The 22,547-nt window shown below is 41.7% G+C and overlaps 1 protein-coding gene across 10 annotated transcripts in view; it reads right to left on the bottom strand.

The window, feature by feature from the left end:
* Positions 1-22,547, bottom strand: part of EVL (Enah/Vasp-like) — a 111,610-nt gene that overhangs the window by 77,098 nt on the left and 11,965 nt on the right. Inside the window, exon 1 of one of the 10 annotated variants that reach the window (XM_075192383.1) lies at positions 9,674-9,886. The exons of the other annotated variants lie outside the window; for them this stretch is intronic. Coding sequence (XP_075048484.1) covers positions 9,674-9,696 — 23 coding nt within the window. The 5' untranslated portion in view covers positions 9,697-9,886. Of the gene's footprint in view, positions 1-9,673; positions 9,887-22,547 lie in introns of those variants that run through there. 10 annotated transcript variants of the gene reach the window in all.

The following is a 22,547-nucleotide window of genomic DNA, read 5'->3' as shown; positions in this document are numbered from 1 at the left end:
CACGAAAGGGTCTGATTCATTAAGGAACGACGTAGGTCACGTTGTGTGCTGTATTTTGCTGTAAATTCCTTTGCACGTGCTCAGAAATTGACTATACACCAGTGAACACAACTGTATGCAATGAATCTTCAGACGCAAATGACACTACAGTAAGGGCATGCTCTAGCACGTGCACCAGCTACAGGCTGGGTGTAAGTGCGATTGATAGTGATGAGGGCCGCTTATGCATGGCAGAAAATGTGTTTGCAATTAAGTCATACTTGCCAACTCTCTCGGAATGTCCGGGAGACTCCTGAAATTCGGGTCAGTCTCTCGGACTTCCGGGAGAGCTGGCAAATATCCCGCTACTGCCGTCCCAAAATGACGCGCTTCGCAATGAATTGCGTCATTTAGACCCCGCCCCCGCCACTTGTCGTGGGGGCGGAGCCAAAATGACACATTTGGCCGCACCACGCCCTCCCGTCACGCCCCTCTCCCGGAAAGAACTTGCCCAAAGTAGGCAAGTATGAATTAAGTGCAACTGTAAAAATGCATTTTATGTACAGTAGGCATTAATAACATCCTGATATATGGATTTCATTTAAAAAATACTATCACAATGGGGAATTTTTTCCTTCTTTAAGACAGATGTTAAAATGTTGCTTTATTTATTTTCAGACACAAAAGATAAATGTAATTATAGTCTAGAATCCGATGCAGCATATGTTGTTTCTGGTTCTCTGAAAATACTTCTGATTGAATGATCCAAGTGTGTTAGCAGATAATTTGTTTTACTCCCTAAAGATTATCACACATCTCACTTATGTCTCCGTCAGCTGCTGAGACACAACAGGTTATGAATCACCCACATTGGCAGCCAGAGACACCCTGTAGTGAATCACTGAAACCGATTTGAAGATAGTCATTGGTTGGATGATATTTCATCATCCAATGGCTGCATTCGTCCAATGTTACACCCACAGTTTCATTCTCACTTCTCTCTCTATATATATATTCAGTGGTTTCTTTTGGAAGAAATTTCTTGCAAAAGAAACCACAGAAGATGCCGCCCGCCTATGGCAAAACGCGTATGGTCTGGAACTTATTTATACTTACTTATAATCTCTCTGTTGAATTTCTCACAATTGTTCACATCCTGCTGTTTCACATTTATCTATTTACCAATATTCAAACAACTAGAAAGGTTTATAATCGCTCCTTAAAAATTATTTTACATCCCTATGCCTGATCTGCCCTTTCCACATTAACATCACTATCCTACCTATTCCATACTTGTCAGTTTAATATGACATTACCTCCCCACTCCATTACAGATAGCTAGAGCCACCTTCCACAGCGTTCTAATGGGATCTAAGAGGTCGAATTCCTGACATTTCAGTTGACTAAGCTGCTGTGACATCACTGGCCCTGCCCCTGTGTATGAATCCGCCAATCCACACAGAGCATGTTAGCAAACCTGTCATTTACACTCTGCTGACTCAGTAACACACCACCTTTGATATTAAATAGTGTTCTCTATATAAGATCTGGCATTAAAGCCAGTACTGCACCCTTCTTGGCCAAAAGCTTCAGCCTGTGATCTAAAATTGTATATTTTTTTTTAGATTTTCCTCTATTACCTTTTTTTTTTCTGTTCACTGTGCCAAATTAATATGAGGACAATTCATTGCCTGGTTTTCATGATGTAGTCGGCCACACTCTGCTGTCACACAAGAAGTAATTGAAAATTAAAAATTAAGTATGGCTGCTGCTATTCTGAGACATTACAATTTCCAAGCACCACAATTACAGCACTGTCAAATACCAAAACGGAAAAAAATAGAAAGTTAACAACTTCCTTCTGAGGTAGTAACTTATTCAGCATTCATTTTTAATGGAAACTGTATGTCAGAACATCTCAGGCAAAACATTACTCTGAATGTACAGCCCCTGAAGAATATTATTTCTTACACTGCAAAATGCATTAAAGGGGCTTCCACCCCCAGATTACTTTAATTATGTAGAAGGTACATGCCCATCTGCAACTTTTACTACATGCATAGCTTTTTATTTTATTTTATTTCCTTTGTGCTTTTTAGCGAATATATATATATATATATATATATATATATATATATATATATATAATATTGAGGATTTGTTGTTTATTTTGTCGCCCTAGAAGACAACACAAATCATTTGTGCTCTTTGTATAGGATACAATTGTTCATTCATGAGAATGCAAAGAATCAGTTCAATGGCAACCAATGACATCACTAAACTCAGTGATGTGACGGTTTCCATGGTTACCTGGTAGGCAAACAGAAGCCAACAAAATGGCCACCTTCACGTAGTGTAGACAAAGGCTACACTTTAACTGATTTCTCTAAAAATAGATAAAATTATGAATTATAGTGGGTACTTCATACAACCCGATATAAAAGAACGTCCTCATAGAGCTCTCTATAGAGGGAAGGAGCTGCAGTGTTTAAACAAATACAAAGAAAGCCTGTTGAACTTTGCAGGGTACCCTGTGATCAGTTTTGTTCTCAATTTAAAAATGCAGAAATATAAAAGTGACATATGTGACCAGGGGCGGAATCTAGAAAAGTATCCTACCCGGGGCGATTTAGGGGGGGGCGATTTAGGCCACGCCCCCTTTTTGACTTCAAGGCTGCCGGCGGCTGCACAATATGTGCAGGTCCGCTCGGCAGTGACAATGTGCTGCCCGGCTGCTCTGATTGTGTTTTAAACACAATCAGAGCAGCCGGGCAGCACACTGTCACTGCCGAGCGGACCTGCACATATTGTGTAGCCGCCGGCAGCAAGCCCCTGCTAGGGGGTCGCCCCCCCCCCTGGATCCGCCACTGTATGTGACCCACTGCTGGGACTCTCATTAATTAGTTATGACCAAACTAGTAGCACTTTAAATGGGGCTTAATCATGTATATGCAAATGAATGTGTCACGGTCTGCGAAGACGTTACTAGCCAGTATTGGCACTGCTGAGCAGGGAGGTCCGAAGTCTAACGCACCCCCGGTGTTCACCAGGGACTCCCGCAAGGTAGTTTCGGCTTTGCTGCAAGAGGGTGCGCAGGTCGCGGTTCTCCGGGATAGCCACCGGCGTAGGAACAGAGCGTAGTCAATCAATCCGGTTCAGAACCAGCCGAGAAGTGAGGTACAAGGGGAGATCCGAAGCAGAGTCAGAAGCTGCCATTTTACCCCAGGGATTGGCCGATAGGTGGGACCGCCGACAGGAAGCCGCATAGCGTCCCGTTGCCTAGAAAAGGTACGCGAGACTTACTGCGCATGCGCGCGCAGCGTGCCAGGGGAACCAGGAAGCGTGAAGATTGGAGCAAAGCAGGTGGACATGCGGAGACGGCACTCGACTAAGACTTCTGTTTTCAGCATAATAATAAGTGAGAACGAATGTGTAAAATAAACCGAGGTATTGTATAAATATGGAAATATTTCATGGAGAGGCAAAACATGTCTGGCTATAATGGGGTTAAAAACAAACCTCTTAAACAGTTTTATTTAAAATTAAATGTAATTAAACTATTGAAAGAAAAAGCAGCCATAATTATAATTACATTTAATATTTTCTGTCATGCTGGCCCTATTTAGCATGCTGCTTTCTGCGGAGAGCTTTTAGTCACCAAACCACTTCATGGTTATAAAGAAATATACTAATCAAAATATAAGAGAAAAAAATAACATAGCAAAATACTGCAAAAAAACAATGCATCTTCCAATAGTACATATTGCACAGTTGAATGACATTTCATTTCACACTACAGGTTAGTTTTATTAAAAAAAAAAAAGAAACAAACAAACATTTTAAAAAGGAAAAAGTAGAAGTGTTGCCCGTAGCAACCAATCAGATGCTAGCTATCATTTATCTAGCACTTTCAAAACAAATGGTAGCTACAATCTGATTGGTTGCTATGGGCAATACCTCCAATTTTCCTTTTTACAAGGTTTGATAAGTCTACACTTACAGGTCTACAGTTATACTTTAAGCAGCATTTGCATGCAGATAAAACAGAAAACAAACCTACCCCCATCCGCTCCCTCACACCCACGACCCCATACACACCTTAGATCCTGTTATTAGGCTATAATCAGTGTAGACTTTCTATTTCTGACAATGCCATGAACCATCACAAGTCTGATTATATTATAATTTCCCTGTTAGTACAACAATAAGACCCCTCTTCATCAGGCATTATGTTATGTGCATCCTTTAACAAGGCTGATGTACTGGCTATTATACCACAATAACAAAACAGCGTTCCAGTACAATCCGTTCAATGATGCAAAACTGCTGGGAACTGTATGTTAAGAACGGATTCAACTTCCATTATGGGTAATTCCCTTTCCCAGTAATATAAAAGCTGACTGTCTATGTAGGATCTCATGTCACAACTTCTATTATTTATATGCTTGTATACAAAGACCCAGCCCGGTAGCAGAAACCCTCTCTCTCTCTTTTTAACAATGTATATTGCTATTAACTGGCTTTGTTCAACGCCTACTGTGTAATATTTAGTATTCATTCAACTTGTTTACTGGTTGTCTGTGATCAGGAAAATGCATTTACTCCTTTTGTTGTGAGAATTGAGAATCCGGGTTATGGGCAGGATAATTTCAGGCTTATTTAAAGGAACTCATCGGAAATAATTAATTCTCTGAGGTAAAAAAAATGCCACATATAATATAATATCAGCTTATCTCACATTTATAGTCAACTAAACGCTAATTCCACTCAAAAAAATGTTTTCTTGGGGGAACTAGGTGGCTTAAAATAAAAACAAATATTTTAGGTCACCCAATTCTACCCAAACCTGCATTTGCTAGTTTTGGTTGAGTTATTCTTCAGGATGCCTCTTCACACCTCCCTCCCCAAAAAGGGGGTCCCACAAATTGGATATTGATGAGAAGGTATCACTCTGTGCCACACACCTCAAGCATGTGACCCAACAGGACCCCGGACTCTCTACCCGTTGTTCTATGGCTGTGATAAAGCGAATTTGCATGAAGAAATGTTTTGCAAAATTACTCTCACAGATTACTTTTCTGAGACTTGTGAGATAATTTGCCTTTCATTTAAAAAACTTTTCTTGTTTTACTGATGTTGGGGATCGTTTAGTAACATTCTAACCTTTATCCGTGTCATTGGTGGAAACTTGACGCAAAGTCTTGTAAGGTCTCCATACTTTAATTAAAGACATTAAGGGGCTTAACTTTGTAAATGCTTCTTAGTCAATCCTGTCCCGTTACCTGAACACACTGAGAGTCGCCCATAACGATTTCATTAGGCTCAATGAACAAGCCTTGGTACCGCATAATTAAAAAGTGATGGATGGAATGAGTGATCACCTCGAAACCATCTTGGCCTATTCAGGTATCTCGTGCGCTGTACGGCTGCGCACACTATCCGTTATTATGGTACATAAACCTCCGCTCAGATATATAGGGGGAATTTAATTAGCAACGATGTTCCTGTGCACGCTTACGGGTCCCACGGTACCCCAACATCGTGGAAATCTGCGTCGTTACAGTGCATCGCGACCACCGCGGGAAAACTATTACCGTTATTACGGTAACTACAGCCGGATTTCAGCTCGCATGGCCCTGAGCCACAAGCTGAAATCCAGCGCGAAAAGTAACGTAATAACGGTATTTACGTGCAGTATTACCGTACTGACGGTAATAGTGCATGGGCCGTGTTACTTTTGGCTGTAACGCCAACAACTGAATATGCCCCTTATTGTTTTATAGAGGTGTGAGCAAATATGAGCGGAGATTTCAACCCCAACATCACACAGCAGCTGTAAACTTAATTACTTCCCTTAGATTGCTCTTATATTGACTCATGAAGTGGCTTAAGATGTTTTAGCCGTTAATATCATCACTTTGCATTAGACCTGTTAATGTTTGAGGTTGCGGAAAGCAAGAAATGTTATGGGAGGCAGATTTTTCTGCTGTCCGTCAAATGTTTGCTTTCATTTTCTAAACTGCAAAGTAAAACGAACAAGATTCTCTTAAATGAAAACCATATCTGGTGGCTGCTAATCTTACACTGGATCACATTACACTCTCCCGCTGCTGCTCATCTGCGATACCTCTCTGTATGTCCCTTCACTGGCTCCCCATCCCCTCCACAACTCACTTCAAGCTGGTTACCCTCATCGACGCTTCCCCCTAATACATCTCTGACTTCAGCACTAAACGCACCCCAGCTCGACCGCTAGACCTCTGCTTTATGCCTCTCCTCTTATACTGCTACCCACCTCCGGAACTACTTACCTTGCCAACCTAGACTCTCCCCCAACTTAAAATCTTTCAAACGCTTCCTCAAAACCCACCTCTGTACTTTTGCTTACCATAAACCCTCCTAGGGGTAAATGTATCAAGCTGAGAGTTTTTCGGTGGGTTTGAAAGCCCAATCAGATTCTAGCTATCATTTATTTAGTACATTCTACACAATGACAGCTAGAATTTGATTGGTTGCTATAGGCAACATCTCCACTTTTCAAACTTGCCGAAAAACTCTCAGCTTGATACATTTACCTCCTAGACTCCTCCCGATTACTCCCTCTGTTTGGCGCTCTGCCATGCCCACCTGTGTCCCATTGATCCTACTGCCTCCGCCTGCCCCCTCCCTCTAGATTGTAAGCTCTAACGAGCAGGGCCCTCACTACCTTACGTGTCATGCCTGCCCCCTCCCTCTAGATTGTAAGCTCTTACGAGCAGGAACGTCAATACCTTACATGTCATTCCTGCCCCCTCCCTCTAGATTGTAAGCTCTAACGAGCAGGAACGTCAATACCTTACATGTCATTCCTGCCCCCTCCCTCTAGATTGTAAGCTCTAACGAGCAGGGCCCTCTCTTTGTCTATCTCGCTTGTACCTGTTGTTTTGTGTTGCAATTTCATTGTGCGCTATTGTGCTACATTCAGTTGTCCTGTGCCTTTATACGCTGGGCTAAGTTGTCCTGTGCCTTTATACGCTGGAAGAAGTTGTCCTGTGCCTTTATACGCTGGGAGAAGTTGTCCTGTGCCTTTATACGCTGGGAGAAGTTGTCCTGTGCCTTTATACGCTGGGAGAAGTTGTCCTGTGCCTTTATACGCTGGGAGAAGTTGTCCTGTGCCTTTATACGCTGGGAGAAGTTGTCCTGTGCCTTTATACGCTGGGAGAAGTTGTCCTGTGCCTTTATACGCTGGGAGAAGTTGTCCTGTGCTTTTATACGCTGGGAGAAGTTGTCCTGTGCCTTTATACGCTGGGAGAAGTTGTCCTGTGCCTTTATACGCTGGGAGAAGTTGTCCTGTGCCTTTATACACTGGGAGGCATTGTAGAAGAATCTGAAAGAACTGCTGTGTGTCAGGAATGGTTTATATTGGTGACCACACCTGTCCCTCGCTGGTAACTACTGAATGGATTGGCTGCTTTCTTATGAATATTTTCACAGTCATTGATAATTTGTATCACTAGACGACAAAGTTTTCAATCGAAAAAGTACCTGTGATAAATCTATATGGAACAAGTTCACAATCAGAGACGGACGGATTCAATTAGGTGCAGAGTGCAAGAAATAGCAGAGAAAGGAGTGAACTTTGGGAACCTCAACACAACAATCTTCTCTCGCCCAGTAACTCACAGTCCTGAGACACAACCCAAACAGTGATTAATGTCTTCATTCCTGCCGTACTATACTAAATTATACAACCTGAAAGCATCTGGGCCGGAGCAAACACAAGACCTATTTCATCCCTATTCTGCGTGATTAAATGTTGGGAGGAACAGGGAATGGGGTAAAGCAATTAAACAAGAAGTGTTGGAAAGTCTTCCAGGACAGATAACATTTTGCTCAGTGCTCTTCATTAACAATAATGGGCACAGAAACGTGTAATGTGGATCTTTGCTGTTGTGGCGTTTTTTCAGCGATTTTATATTTTGTAAATCTTGTGGTTTGAAGACCGCAAAGTGTCAAGAACAGAAAGACCTGCAGTTTCCAAAAGCCACATTTCAGTAAATGCCCCCTTAGTCTCCCCAGTTTCATCCTAATTTCCAATGTTACTTAAGTAAAATTTGTCATTTTGTTGGGCTGCTCGGTGGCAAAGTGGTGATATCTGGGGTTTGTATTCTCCCCACGTTTATGTGGGTGTCTTCCGGGTGCTCCGGTTTCCTTGAAAAGTCCAAAAATACACTGATAGGTTAAATGGCTTCTGATAGAACGGACAAGAGTGTTTGTGTGGGGTAGGGAATTTAGAGTTTAAGCTCCAACGGTACATGGACTGACGTGATTGATTACATATTTGTGTGAAGTTTGTATGTTCTCCCCGTGTTTGCGTGGGTTTCCTCCAGGTGCTCCGGTTTCCTCCCACACTCCAAGAAACATACTAGTAGTTTAATTGGCTGCTATCAAAATTGACCCTAGTCTCTCTCTCTCTCTCTCTGTCTGTGTCTGTGTGTGTGTGTCTGTGTGTGTTAGGGAATTTAGACTGTAAGCTCCAATGGGGCAGGGACTGATGTGAGTGAGCTCTCTGTACAGCGCTGCGGAATCAGTGGCGCTATATAAATAACATGATGATGACGATGACATCACCTGTTCAGCGCTATGGTATCACTATACAAGTAAACCATCATAAACAATCATATTTATTTTACACATATTTCTCTTGTTGAGAATTGTACTGATAATATCCATTTCTGGATTTACTGAATTATTTTACACGTTGGTTTTGTTTTTCATCATTACTACAATAAACCAGAGAATGAAAATAAAAATCACCTAATGTAAGTGGTGACATCAGACGTCACTGTTTATACAGATATAATTTACAGATGTTTATACAGATATTATTTACAGATGTTTATACAGTTATTAACATCACTTGTGTATTATATAGATCTTCAAAACCATTACAAAACCTATTGGAGCCAATACCAGGTGTACACATCAGACCCACAACAAAGGGACCATATGGAAGGGGGGGGGGGGGGGTGGGAGAGAGACAGCTGGTTGGTATTCAGATAAAGGTGAATAAAGAACGGTCCCAGGATGCATTGCAAAGTTATAGTCACTGGCAGGTACTTTACACTTGTTTACGCAAGATCATGTAGCACATGTGCCTTCCACGTGTTACACCCTACAACGTGTTCCATCAAGAGTTAATCCCATGACACCAAACTAACCGGGTGCAACGGTAGACGTGCATTAAATATGTATCTTACAATGCAAATCTGCTGTCTATTCAATCATTAAATAGACTGAAACTCATAAGTCGCAAACAATTTAGAACAGAATATCCGATATAACGTCCAATCAATGGTTTTCTGATTTGGAATAACTGCTACATTTATAACTGTACAGAAGAAAAAAAAGTTATTCAGAATATAACATCTCTTTTTAATGCAAAAACATAATTCCTTTACCTGCTTGCATGCACTAATGCTGGATCAAACATCCTTACAGAACCAAATGAAATAAATGTGATTTTAACAAAACACAATCGTGATTGTCGTATAGCACAGGGACATGTTATTGCTAGAATATTGTGCACTCAGTTGTCCAAAGTCTCTGCCGGCTGTAATGAACAGAGAAGATCCTGCCATTACACAGCAAAAAACAGAATCCTGAACAGAACGATGAGAGGGGAAAAAAAAAACCTTTGCTGTGCATGTCCTACCTGAAATCTTCCACTGAAAACATAGCCTATGGCGAGTCCTGACTCTACAGTCATGAGGATTTTGGTGTGAAGCAGGACAGTGGGTCACATTGAGCCTTGGTGCATTGGTAAGATGCTGTGCATTTCGGGAACGAGAGATCAGGAGAGGAAGGGGATGCAGTATGCAGGCAAAAACGATGGCTACAGCAGCTCTTGTGATACCCAGCTGCAGGAGAGCAGCAACGAGTCACGTGACCGTCCCTGATTAATGCAGAAGCTGCTGTTTCAGTACAGTCAGATAATGCGGCCGGCAGATACGGCTAAAACAAAAAGGAAAAATACATCTCATTTTGGCTGGTTCTTTTACAGTGGAAATGAAGCCACCGAATAGAAGAGACTTCCAAATTATAGAATCAATTTTACATACCAATCTATGCAAAGTACTAAGCAAATACGTTTTTTGAACTGTCGGAGGAAAATGGTTCAACACAAGAGAAACTCGCGAATGTGGGGAGAACATACAAACTCCACACAGAATAGGCTCTGGTTGGAACAGAACCCACGGCCCAGGCACCGATAGGCAGAACAGAGAACTAAACTGCGCTTCATCCGTATTAACAGACCAAATCATGGTAGACAGACGCCACCAGCAGGACTTTAGAGGGCAGCTGAGGCCTAGTTCAGCCTAGATCCAAATAGCCCCATCCCATCCGAGAGCCAACAGCCAACAATATCAGTGTCCTAATCATACACCGGGCATCCCTGTAAGAAGATAAATGATCACTCGCTACCCGAACGTGGCCATCGGACCTCTCCTCACTCTTTCCCGCGCACCCATCCGCCATTTTTATCAATGGAGCATTAGGAATTTAATACAATAAAACAAAATAATGCAGGGGCAAACGCAGGATTTGTAGAGGGGGGGTTTCCACACCACGCCACCAGTGGGCGTGACCAGCGTGCATGGGGGCGTTGTTATAATATTAGACAGTGCTTGGCTGCTCTCCAACTCTTCCTATCCCCATAATATACACTGGCAATGCTGCATGCACTACTGTTAGGTGCACACAGCTCTCCCTTTTCAAGCAGAGCTGTGTTAAGCGGGAGTAGGGTCCAACCACCTCAATTATACAGTTCCCCAGGCTTGGAGGTGGGTATCCAGGCACTAGGAACCCCCCCCTTCTCGGTTTGCCTACGTCATGCATCCTTTCTACCGAAATATGCTGTAAAATTCAGTCTCATGTGATACTGGGATTTTCAAGACCATTAGCTACATCATATTTAAAGCTATTTATAATCAGAGACAAAATCCATCAAGTTAATTTGCGGATTTTCTACAGATGCATAATAACAAACGGTCAAGTTGCTGTCACGCATGATGAAGCGGGGTATATAGATCCTATTATTTTCTGCTGCCGGGATCTCAAGAAACATTTTTTATTTCCGAGAATATCTTGTGAAGATATATAATTAGGTTTGGCAACATCTAGTAATGTGGTGCCGATAATGAGCTGATTGGAGCAAGGTAGAAGGCAATTAAGCAAAAGTTGACACATTGTAAAACAGATCAGTGCGTTCTGTGGAAGCCGTTGTATCAACAGCGATATAATATTATGTAGAGATAGCAATGATACATAAACCAAATATGAATAGTATGGGCTCGATTCATTAAGGAACGCAATCTGAACGCAACTTGTGTTTAAATAAAAGTAAAAATTTGCATGCAACTTGCACGAGCGTCCGCCCATATTCAAATGCAAGGTGATCTCAAGAAACATTTCCATTTAAATCTGGATGTAAGAACGCTCTGGCTGGATCAGGGGCAAACGCAGGATTTGTAGAGGGGGGTTTCCACACCACGCAGCCAGTGGGCGTTACCAGCAGGCATGGGGGCGTGGCTATAATTTTAGTAATATACATGGGCAATGCTGCATGCACTACTGTTAGGTGCACGCAGCTCTCCCTTTTCAAGCAGAGCTGTGTGAAGCGGGGGCAGGGTCCAGCCACCTCAATTATACAGTGCCCCAGACTTGGAGGGGGGTTTTCAGGCACTAGGTAATCCCCCCTCAGTTTGCCTATGTGGATATTACTTGCCAAACACAGGTTTCGCACATGCATATGTGCAATATCAAATCCCATGACAATGAATGCACACACAAAACAAATATTTCATAAAATTAATTTGCAACTCGCAATACTATACTCATTAATAAAAACATGTATCTGAGAGATACGCTGAACTTGAACCCGCCCTTACTGTACATTACCTACGTCAGTCCTCCCCTTCACATCCCCCATTCCACCCTTCAAATTTCAGAGAAATTTTCCGCAAGATACGGCACGTACACAGCCTTACGTTCCTTATTGAATCAGACCCTATATGTACAAATGTATCATCCTTTGGCACTGAAATAACTGAGAAAAGTAATTAATCCCTTAACTCCTCCGTAAGAGTTAACTGATCTCTATGAAGAGATCACAAACAGAATTTGATTGACATCTGCTTTAAAGAGTCACCTGTCATCGGGTTTATATTTCGAACTTACGTGTGTACTCATTATTCTGACAGCTTGACGCTGTTGAACCTACAAACTGTACAGTAAATAGATATCCGAACAGACAACACATATCTGAAGGTTTGTGTATAACAGCTGTATAGATTCTCTTGGATTTACAGGACATTATTTATAGGTGTATTTGAAATGCAAAAAAAAAATGATTGTATGCAACGGCTCGGCAGCTAAGAGCCTCATTCACAGTTCAACACAAGCCCATTTGAGCCCAGTAAAAACGCAGATTGCATAATATTTCCTGCACTGTGTATAAGCACATTGTGCAACCATATTTTGAGTTGTATGTATCTGGCATCTCCGCCCACTTGCGCTTGGAGAGGAGGGTGAAAGCGGTTGACGTGTAAGTTCAGTACGCTATGGGCATGCAGATAGAAGACCACTGTGCCCCTCAGGATGTTTTGTATTGGATACATCTTAAAGCTACACCTTTTTGTGAGCAAATGTGTGACCCACAGGCTTGGTGCAAGATATGTATTGGTAATGATGACAGACACATCCTTGCATTAGATTGACGAACGTCTATGCAAAAGTCGCAATGTTGTTTTGGAAACTATCTTACAATGGTAACAACTTGGCCTTTGTAAAATTGAATCTCCTAGTCCAGGGAACTTTTTTACCTTTTACCCCCAAATATATTTAGATACGCCGACGTTACCTCCTTGATTTGAAATCATATATTATTAATTATTGCAATTCAAAATTTTATTGAATCTATTCAAAATTTCTTTGAAAACTTCCAAGTTTTGGAGAAATGATGTTGCTTCATTTTTGATACGAGGGCATCAATATTGGGGCATTTTGATGTCAGAGCAATTTGGATACAGTCTTCAGCGTCCAATCGATTTCTCTGCTTTGTTTTTATGTTCGTTAGAGTGGAAAATCCTTGTTCGCTAAGGTAGGTTGTTGCAAAAGGCAGCAACTTTTTGACTGCATCCTCATGTGCAAATTTGATGCCTTTGCAGCTGTTGACATCCAAAAATATGACAGATCTGCTTTGGTTTCAAATGCAATACGTGCTTCATTATTGCATCGAAGCTCAAGAAGTGCCTCTGCCAACCCATGAGGCTCTTCTGGTACAACAGCAATTTCACATTTAAAGGGGTCTACAATCCATCTGACAGCATGTGAATCGGTAGCATTACCCCCAGGAATTTCATTTTTACCCCATTTGGGGTAATTTAGCCCTGTTCCCTGACCACTGTCCTAGACTATGGATGAGATTTCCTGTTATTCAACTCTGAAATATGTCTTGCTTTTAAAAGTAATGTTAATAATATTACTGAGGATAAAAAGCTGTACGTTAATGGAAGCCTGAAGAGTTTTTCCATGCCTAAGTGCCAAGGAAACAAGAGGAATGCCACAAGAGACGGATGGCAGACCAGGCACACATGCCAGTGCGTGTGCCAAGCCAGCGTGTGCTCCCAACTTTCAGAACGATCCGACGCTGCACACATTTCGCCTCCTTCTGTACTAATGACAATGAGGAACAGAGAACATTTATTGTACACTCTGCCCGATAGGTATTCACTACCATCTCGCTACCCACAATGCCTTGCTGAGCCTTTGTCCATCTGATGCACAGATGTCTATAGACAGAACAAAAGTCTGTTTGGAGCACGTACAGAAAGCTGCCACCTCATCTGTTATAGTCTGAGCTATGCAGGCGCCTCACCAGTTACTGCCTGACAGACAGCTCCAAGCAGAGCTAAAAGCCAGGGCACTATCATTATTCCTCCAAAAATCTATGCTATAATGAGCAATAATGTTTGTTGTGAAGCAATGTACAAGCATACTTGCCAACTCTCCCTGAATGTCAGGGAGACTCCCTGAAATAGGGGTGATCTCCCTCACTCCCTGAAGAGTCTGGCATTCTCCCTGATGCTGAGCCAGTACAAGACGTGGTTGGCTTCGCCATCTGTGGCATGATGACACAGTTCAGAAATTGTGTCCTATGTCCATGTATTGATGCCTATGGAGGTGGCCATTTTAATGGAGACCAAGATTTAATGAAAGACTGACAGGTAAGACAACATGACTTCAGTAATGGAGACAGAAATGTAAAAGACACTTCAGTCTCTAGAGATTCATTGGCTGCTTTTCTTTAGCGTCTAGTTGCCTACACTCCCGGAATGTCCGGGAGACTCCGGCATTTCTGGGAGAACTCCCAGTTCTCGTCCCCGCAATAGATAAGTGACGGGGGAGGGGGTTTAATTACGGAAATATTGTCATCTTAGCCCCACCCCCTGCTGTAACTGTCCAAAATTGTGACAATCGTTTAGGGGCATGGCCAAAATGATGCGATTTGTCAAGCCCCGCCCCCGCACGCCCACCTCCCCCGGGATCTCCCTGAAGCCAACGAGGAAAAGTTGCAAGTATGATGTATTCTCATACTGTATATACAACGCATATACGTGAGCTTACCCAGCACCATCACTGTGTGCAGCCATTTTGGGGTGGACCAAGTCAATATTGACAAGGAAGCATCCTATTAATTCACCAGGATCTAAGGACATGTCTGAGGCATGAGGCACTCGTGTCATACTTGGGTGGATGTATAATCTTCTTTTAAAAGGTGCATGAAAACTATCAAAATAAGTGTATATATATATATATATATATATATATATATATATATATATATATATATATATAATATTAACAATCCCTAGGTTTCAATAAATCTAAGAAAATAAACCACACATACTGATCCTGGATCCAGTGTAATGATGAGACAAGGGGAATACATGTTAACGTTTACTAATGGAAATTGGGACATATTAAGCCCGGCCCCCATCAAAGTAAACCACGCCCTAATCCATAGCACCACACTCATTTTCCATCAGGCCACACCCCTTCTGGCCACAAGTTTGTGCCTTCAATAGAAAAACATTGCAACAGTGACACCTGCATGGCAAAATAGGTACTGCACTCCAAAAATTATGCAGACATAAAAATACCACAGCCACGTTCCAAGGGATTACAGATCGTGGTACTCTCAGCTACTGTAGTCCAACCATAAAATACTGCTACTACATGGAAGAGAATGTCTCCTCAATGGCTATTTTAGACCCCTCACATTTATAAAACACCAAATTTACTAAGCAGTTATGCCGGGGTACAGTGCCACTTACAGTATCGCCCCCTACAAAGATGGCGTACGTGCACATTATGCTATTCGTTAATAGGAATGACTCAACAATGTAAAGAAGAGAGTGCACACAAAGCCGTGTCAGCTGTGTTTGGCTTCCTTACACGTGACTACATGTATTTTATTAATGACATGTTAGAGATACCCCCAATTACAGCGTTCTCCTTCACTTCAATGAGCCGGCAGGATATGCTGTCAGACGTGAGCCAAGTAGATTTCTAAAGGCTGCTTCAGCCTGAGAACATTCAGAGACAGCTCAGATTCTACATTTAGATCCTCTGCGACAAAACTGCAGAAGAATTGTAATCATTTTTAATTCTTACTTAAAGGTGACTTTGCACCATAATATAGAATGATCCCGTAAACGGCACGCTACATTAACGAGAAGTTCCTTAGGCTGACCTTTAGGCACAAATAAAGAATACTATTGAATTGAAATAATGGCATTTAGTTGCTATTTTTACTAGACTGCTGAATGCTTTTAACAAGCAATGAAATTGAAAATTGAAAGTTATATTCTATTATACCATTATATATATATATATATATATATATATATATATATATATATAATTATATTTATAAACACGGAGTCTGATTCATTAAGGAAAGTAAGGCAAAAAAAATGAGTAAGTTTTCTGCTGAACAAAACCATGTTACAGTGCAAGGGGTGTAAATTAGTTTATTTTTTTGCACATAAGATAAATACTGGCTGTTTTTTTCATCTACCGCACAAATACTTGATAGCTTTATTTGTACACTGAAATTGAAAGTTGATCTAGGACGTGCCCTACCCTTAAAATACTCCACAGTCATACAGTTTTTCTTCATATATGGTAATGCCAGTGTTTAAGCAGGTAAGACCAGGTGAATTATTGGCCCCCGGGCACAATTTTAAAGCCTCTATTTTAGCAAAAAGTGTTATTAAACCTAAAAATAAACAACAGGTTTTGACAACATTTTTTTTACGGTTTGTTTTCCAATATCTATATTTTTATATAAATATAATAATACTCTGCAGACAACAAACCACAATTTTCTTTATTATTAAACTTACAGCAGCTCCTCTCAATTAGCAGCGCTGCAACGGAAAGCCCCGAGCTCTCAGCCACGCAATGATCTGAAGCGATAGCAGAAATAACACTGGTTTCTTAATAAAACCCTGAGCGGAATGTCACTGCGATACGTGATATTGAGGAATTCACACAGCTGGTTGTCATGGAAACAGAATTTTTATATAGATATATATATATAGAGAGAGATAGATACACTGTGCACAGTAGAAAGTAATCTTGAGGAGGCATCGTTGCTGTGGGGCAAAGACTGTGCCCCCACATGCCAATTTGTGCCCCATATGCCAGTCTGGCATGGGCACAAACTGGCACGTGGAGGGGCATTCCCTGGCATGTGGGAGCACAAACTGCTACATAGGGCACAGGCTGGCAGGCAAACTGGTATGTGAGGGTATAGACTGGCTTGCGGAGGAACACTGCCTGGCAATTTTTACACATTGTTCCAGAAGAAGAGAATTACAGACCTACGTTTTTTCATCATCATCATCATCACAATTTATTTATATAGCGCCACTAATTCTGCAGCGCTGTACAGAGAACTCATTCACATCAGTCCCTGCCCCATTGGAGCTTACAGTCTAAATTCCCTAACACAGACAGACAGACTAGGGTCAATTTGATAGCAGCCAATTAACCTACTAGTATGTTTTTGGAGTGTGGGAGGAAACCGGAGCACCCGGAGGAAACCCACGCAAACATGGGGAGAACATACAAACTACACACAGATAAGGCATGTTGGTCATGTTTTGATAGAATGACCATTTAAAGGGCTGGCTATGTACAGCATCTCCATTTGATCTAACGAGTCTTTAATGAGCAAGATGCCATTTAGCCCCAAAATTATTTTAAAAAAAGATCTGGCACAGCGACAGCAGAAATCCATCAGCCGTCCGTGGAAACTAACTGTGCCATTTTCCATCCTCTGTTTCCCCTTGACCTTGCGGTATAACATTCCGATAAAGAATACCTCATTCATGTGAGTGTATTTATACCTCATCTGTACACCCAGGATTTCAGCATCAAATCTTCCCTGTGTTTAGTCTTCAGTGTGAAAGATGTTAAAACACCTGGAAAGTTTCCCAGAAACTCTGTCTGTGCAGACGACTCAGGGGATTAAACGTGTTCCGTAAATCTTCTGAGTAACAGCAGCCTTTGTCACATTATAAAGAGCGTGGCAAGTTGTACCACATAAGTGCACCATGCAGCCGTCCTGTGGCTTTATCAAGACCTGAAAACATAGAGAGTCGTTGTCCTCCAGACAGAATTTAAAAAAGTATAGTTCAATAGAATATATTTTCTGCTGTCTCTGGGTAACCTGAAGGCTGTATTGCTGCAGCGGGTATCCCAAAGGCTGTATTGGTGCAGTGGGTATCCCAAAGGCTGTATTGATGCAGCGGGTATCCCAACGGCTGTATTGGTGCAGCTGTTATCCCAAAGACTGTATTGTTGCAGCGGGTATCCCAAAGGCTGTATTGGTGCAGCGGGTATCCCAAAGGCTGTATTGGTGCAGCGGGTATCCCAAAGGCTGTATTGGTGCAGCGGGTATCCCAAAGGCTGTATTGGTGCAGCGGGTATCCCAAAGGCTGTATTGGTCCAACGGGTATTCTAAAGGCTGTATTGGTCCAACGGGTATCCCAAAGGCTGTATTGGTGCAGCGGGTATCCCAAAGGCTGTATTGGTGCAGCGGGTATCCCAAAGGCTGTATTGGTGCAGCGGGTATCCCAAAGGCTGTATTGGTGCAGCGGGTATCCCAAAGGCTGTATTGGTGCAGCGGGTATCCCAAAGGCTGTATTGGTGCAGCGGGTATCCCAAAGGCTGTATTGGTGCAGCGGGTATCCCAAAGGCTGTATTGGTGCAGCGGGTATCCCAAAGGCTGTATTGGTGCAGTGGGTATCCCAAAGGCTGTATTGGTGCAGTGGGTATCCCAAAGGCTGTATTGGTCCAACGGGTATCCTAAAGGCTGTATTGGTCCAACAGGTATCCCAAAGGCTGTATTGGTCCAAGGGGTATCCTAAAGGCTGTATTGGTCCAACGGGTATCCCAAAGGCTGTATTGATGCAGCGGGTATCCCAAAGGCTGTATTGGTCCAACAGGTATCCCAAAGGCGGTATTGATGCAGTGGGTATTCCAAAGGCTGTATTGGTCCAGCAGTGCGGTCTCCTACTACCATTGCTCTGACTCAGACATACAGTGGTGTTGTTGATGTCCCTCTACATGGGAAGTTTATGGAAGATAACACTGTTTGCTTCTCTACTCTCAGACAGATGTTCATTGGGTTATTTAGAGTAAGACATCTGCGTGCTTCCCTATCCCCTACAGATTCCTTAAGACTTGACCCCATTTGAAGAAAAAAAAAACCCCAACAGGTAGAGTTGTGATCTCTATGATTTACATTTTACTTATGGAATCTCACGGTTAACATGAGATAGGAACCCCCTGACGAATCTTGTTGGGAAGAGGTCACAGAGGGAACAGCTACCAGCCAAATATCCACAGGTAAAAGAAACCAGTGTATAAGCTCTATTACAGATGGTATTATATTCCCAAATAACTAAAATGTTCCCAACCTCTGACTCGAATTGCTGGCGAAACGGATTTCTCAGAGCCACAAAACTCAAATCGACAATAATTGGAAACAACAGGACCCTCCCTCTATCTCTGCCCTCAAAAATGGCATGAAATGCATCACATACAGCCTCCGTGATAAACAATCTAAATGTGATGCCGTAAGGGCCGCCTGGTACTCTAGACCAAGCACCCTGGCCGATGTCTACCAAGTTCACCGACATCCCCTGAACTTGCACAAATACCCATCACACCATGTATGAAGGACACAAATCCTTCTTGATATCTAAGCTACCTCCATTCTATTATATGTGTTACAGCCATGACAGACCCTGCCAATTATATGTTTAGAATATTTTATTGTTAGACTAGATTTTGAAAAGATACCTTGTTCTGTGCCTGTATCCACCCCCTGCACCTCCTCCCCAGTTATATATAGGAGAACCAAAATAACAAACAACACTGTTTGTTGTTATAACATGTTCATTGTTATGCTGTATGCAAAGGTTTCTTCAATAAACACAAAGTTAAAAAAGTAAATAAAATAAATCAAAATATTATCTGAAACTTCCATTAATCCTGACTGAGCTGTTTTCATGTAAAGCCTTTTAGTGAAAGATATGAAGTCAACGGCTGTACCTCCAAAGACTGCTGTAAAGACTGGGTTTAGACGCCCGCCTATGTTTCATGAATAAAATATACGTGTGTGTGTGTGTGTGTGTGTGTTTGTATGTATGTGTGTGTGCACTATGAGTGGTCAGCTGGAAAAATACTGAAAGGTGTGAATATTTCACCTAGTTTCCGATGCTTCATAAATATCTCTTTTGGGAGCCTATTTATTTATGATCGGACTTTTGCCCCGTTAATTACCATCTGTCAATGCAGCAATGGCAGACAAATTAACGTGGCAATTTACTACTGAAGTCATGTATGGACAGCGCCTCCGATAGACCTCATACCCACTGGTGGTAATTTTCATGGGTATCACTAGCTGTTGTAATGCTAGTTCACATGTGGGAAGCACAGTGGCTGAGTGGTTAGCACTTCTGCCTTATAGCGCTGGGGTCATGAGTTCAATTCCCGGCCATGGCCTTATCTGTGTGGAGTTTGTATGTTCTCCCCGTGTTTGCATGGGTTTCCTCCGGGTGCTCCAGTTTCCCCCCACACTCCAAAAACATACTGGTAGGTTAATTGGCTGCTATCAAAATTGACCCTAGTCTCTCTCTGTGTGTGGGTTAGGGAATTTAGACTGTAAGCTCCAATGGGGCAGTGTGTTCTCTGTACAGCGCTGCGGAATTAGTGGCGCTATATAAATAGCTGCTACTGCTGATGATGATGACGTCTAACATTTGCCCACACCGCAGAGTATTATGGAGACTGCGGTAATTTGCCTAATGCAGGAGATATCTCAATTCTTAAAACAGTAAATTTGATTAAAAATTCCTAAATCATGCAGAAAAAGCCTTTCTGTTTCCGCATAGTTTAGGGCTTGATAAAATGGCAACTGAAACTCTCAAAGTAATCCATAATGTAGTACTTCCTCCCATCTCCAACTAATTTATCTAAGGCCACATGTCAGAGCTCTTGATGGCCATATAGCCTCTTGTAGAGGACAAGAATGCAAATGACAGGTCATAGGTCAGTTATGCTCACTGAGAAATAACCGGTCATACACACTTATACCACCACTTCCCGCAGAACATGGCTCTTAGCCAGGATTCTGCATTAATCACTCGCAGCAAAGTAAATAATGTTAGAGAAGCTTTTGCTCTACTAAGCAGAGTTTTAAAAAATCCACTTTCTCCAAAAGAGATGATAGATATAATGTCGGACAGATGTATATACTCTAATTTGAACTATTTCAGTTGTGTATGTATATTCAGCTCACTCGGACGGATATAGATTAATATCCCATATTGGGACTCTTGCTCTTTGAGCAGAAACTCTTTTCCGGCATGGAAAAATATTACCCAATTCTGGGAACTGTGATAATAAAAACATACAAAATAAATCAAAATGTACTTTATATGCAAGATAAAACCACAAGTAATCACCAGGAACACCCCAGCTTCCCCTCTCAGCTAGATTCCCAAAATTGATTATATTTTGCTACAAGTGCATAATAATAATTTGAGATTTATTAAACCAATGATATTTAATTTTTACTTGACAATGAGCTGAATTCTGTCTCCTGTTGTTTGTTCTGAGCCCTGTTATTATGTAATCAGACAGCGATATGTTTCCTATATTGTGGAAACTTTCTATACAAAATGAAAGGACAGAACATTCTCTGCACCATATTCGCAGCCACTGTACTGTTTTTAAGCTTGTACCTTTTATTCTTTTTTTTTTTTATAACTAATTGATGTTTCTCGTGTGGGCTGGCCTTGCATTCATTTCAATCTACTTGTCAGAGTCTGAAGGGTATAACATGACTCAGTACAGCACTGTAACGGAGTATGGCTAAAGACTCCCTGTACCACTCATTCTCAGGATGACAAGAGAGGTAATGATTGAGCAAAGGTCCAAGCAGATACGTTGTTACATTATCAGGCAGTAACAATGGAGAAGAGAATGATTATAACAGTGGCTTAATCATAAACATTTAAATGTTCAAAATAGTAACAAATGAAATCACCAAACCATGCCCACAGGTGCCAAGCCCAAATTTCGATAAACCCGCACAACTAAAATCTGTACTATCGGGACATATACCGTAGCTAACTAGGGGGTATATTTACTAAACTGCGGGTTTGAAAAAAATGGAGATGTTGCCTAAAGCAACCAATCAGATTCTAGTTATCATTTATTTAGTGCATTCTACAAAATGACAGCTAGAATCTGATTGGTTGCTTTAGGCAACATCTCCACTTTTTCAAACCCGCAGTTTAGTAAATCTAGCCCTAGATCTCTCTGCATAGATAGGGGCTGTTGAGGGTGAAACGTCGCCAGTTTGCCTAGTGTTTCTTGCATGAAAATGCTCTGCGCAAAACCCAGAAAGTGTGCGTTCCGCATATGCTCCTATGCAGACTAGCACGACTATAGCACTTACTGCCAACCTGCACAGTGAAAAGTGGGACATGGGAGTGATGGAGCGGAAAAACGCAGGTGGAGTACACTAAAGACATGTTCACATAAAGCAGCTCTTAAACCTGCAGAAACACACTGCCCTATCGCAATCATTTCACCGGCGCCTAACAGCGGGTTTGAAGAATCCGGTTACTCAGTTCAAGATTTTCTCATTTCTCTGATTAAACAAAGGAAAAAGCTCAGCTGACCAGAACTAGCATTAAGCGCTCAGCTGTTTTATATACACAGGATTGAGAAAGATAAGTAAAAGTAAATGGAACTCTAAATATAGCACACCATCATGTGAAAATAATTCCACTATTATAAGTCACACTGTGTAAACGGAGTAGTTTTTCATAAGGTACAATATAGAATGTAAACAGTTATAAATCTGCGTGTAAACTTAAGGATCTTTTCTGGGAAGTATACAAAGCATGCCATATATACAATGCATTAATAAAGCTCTG

The sequence above is a fragment of the Mixophyes fleayi genome, chromosome 12 (assembly GCF_038048845.1).
Source record: "Mixophyes fleayi isolate aMixFle1 chromosome 12, aMixFle1.hap1, whole genome shotgun sequence".
Classification (NCBI taxonomy): domain Eukaryota; kingdom Metazoa; phylum Chordata; class Amphibia; order Anura; family Limnodynastidae; genus Mixophyes; species Mixophyes fleayi.
This window is presented reverse-complemented; position numbering and strand designations above follow the sequence as displayed.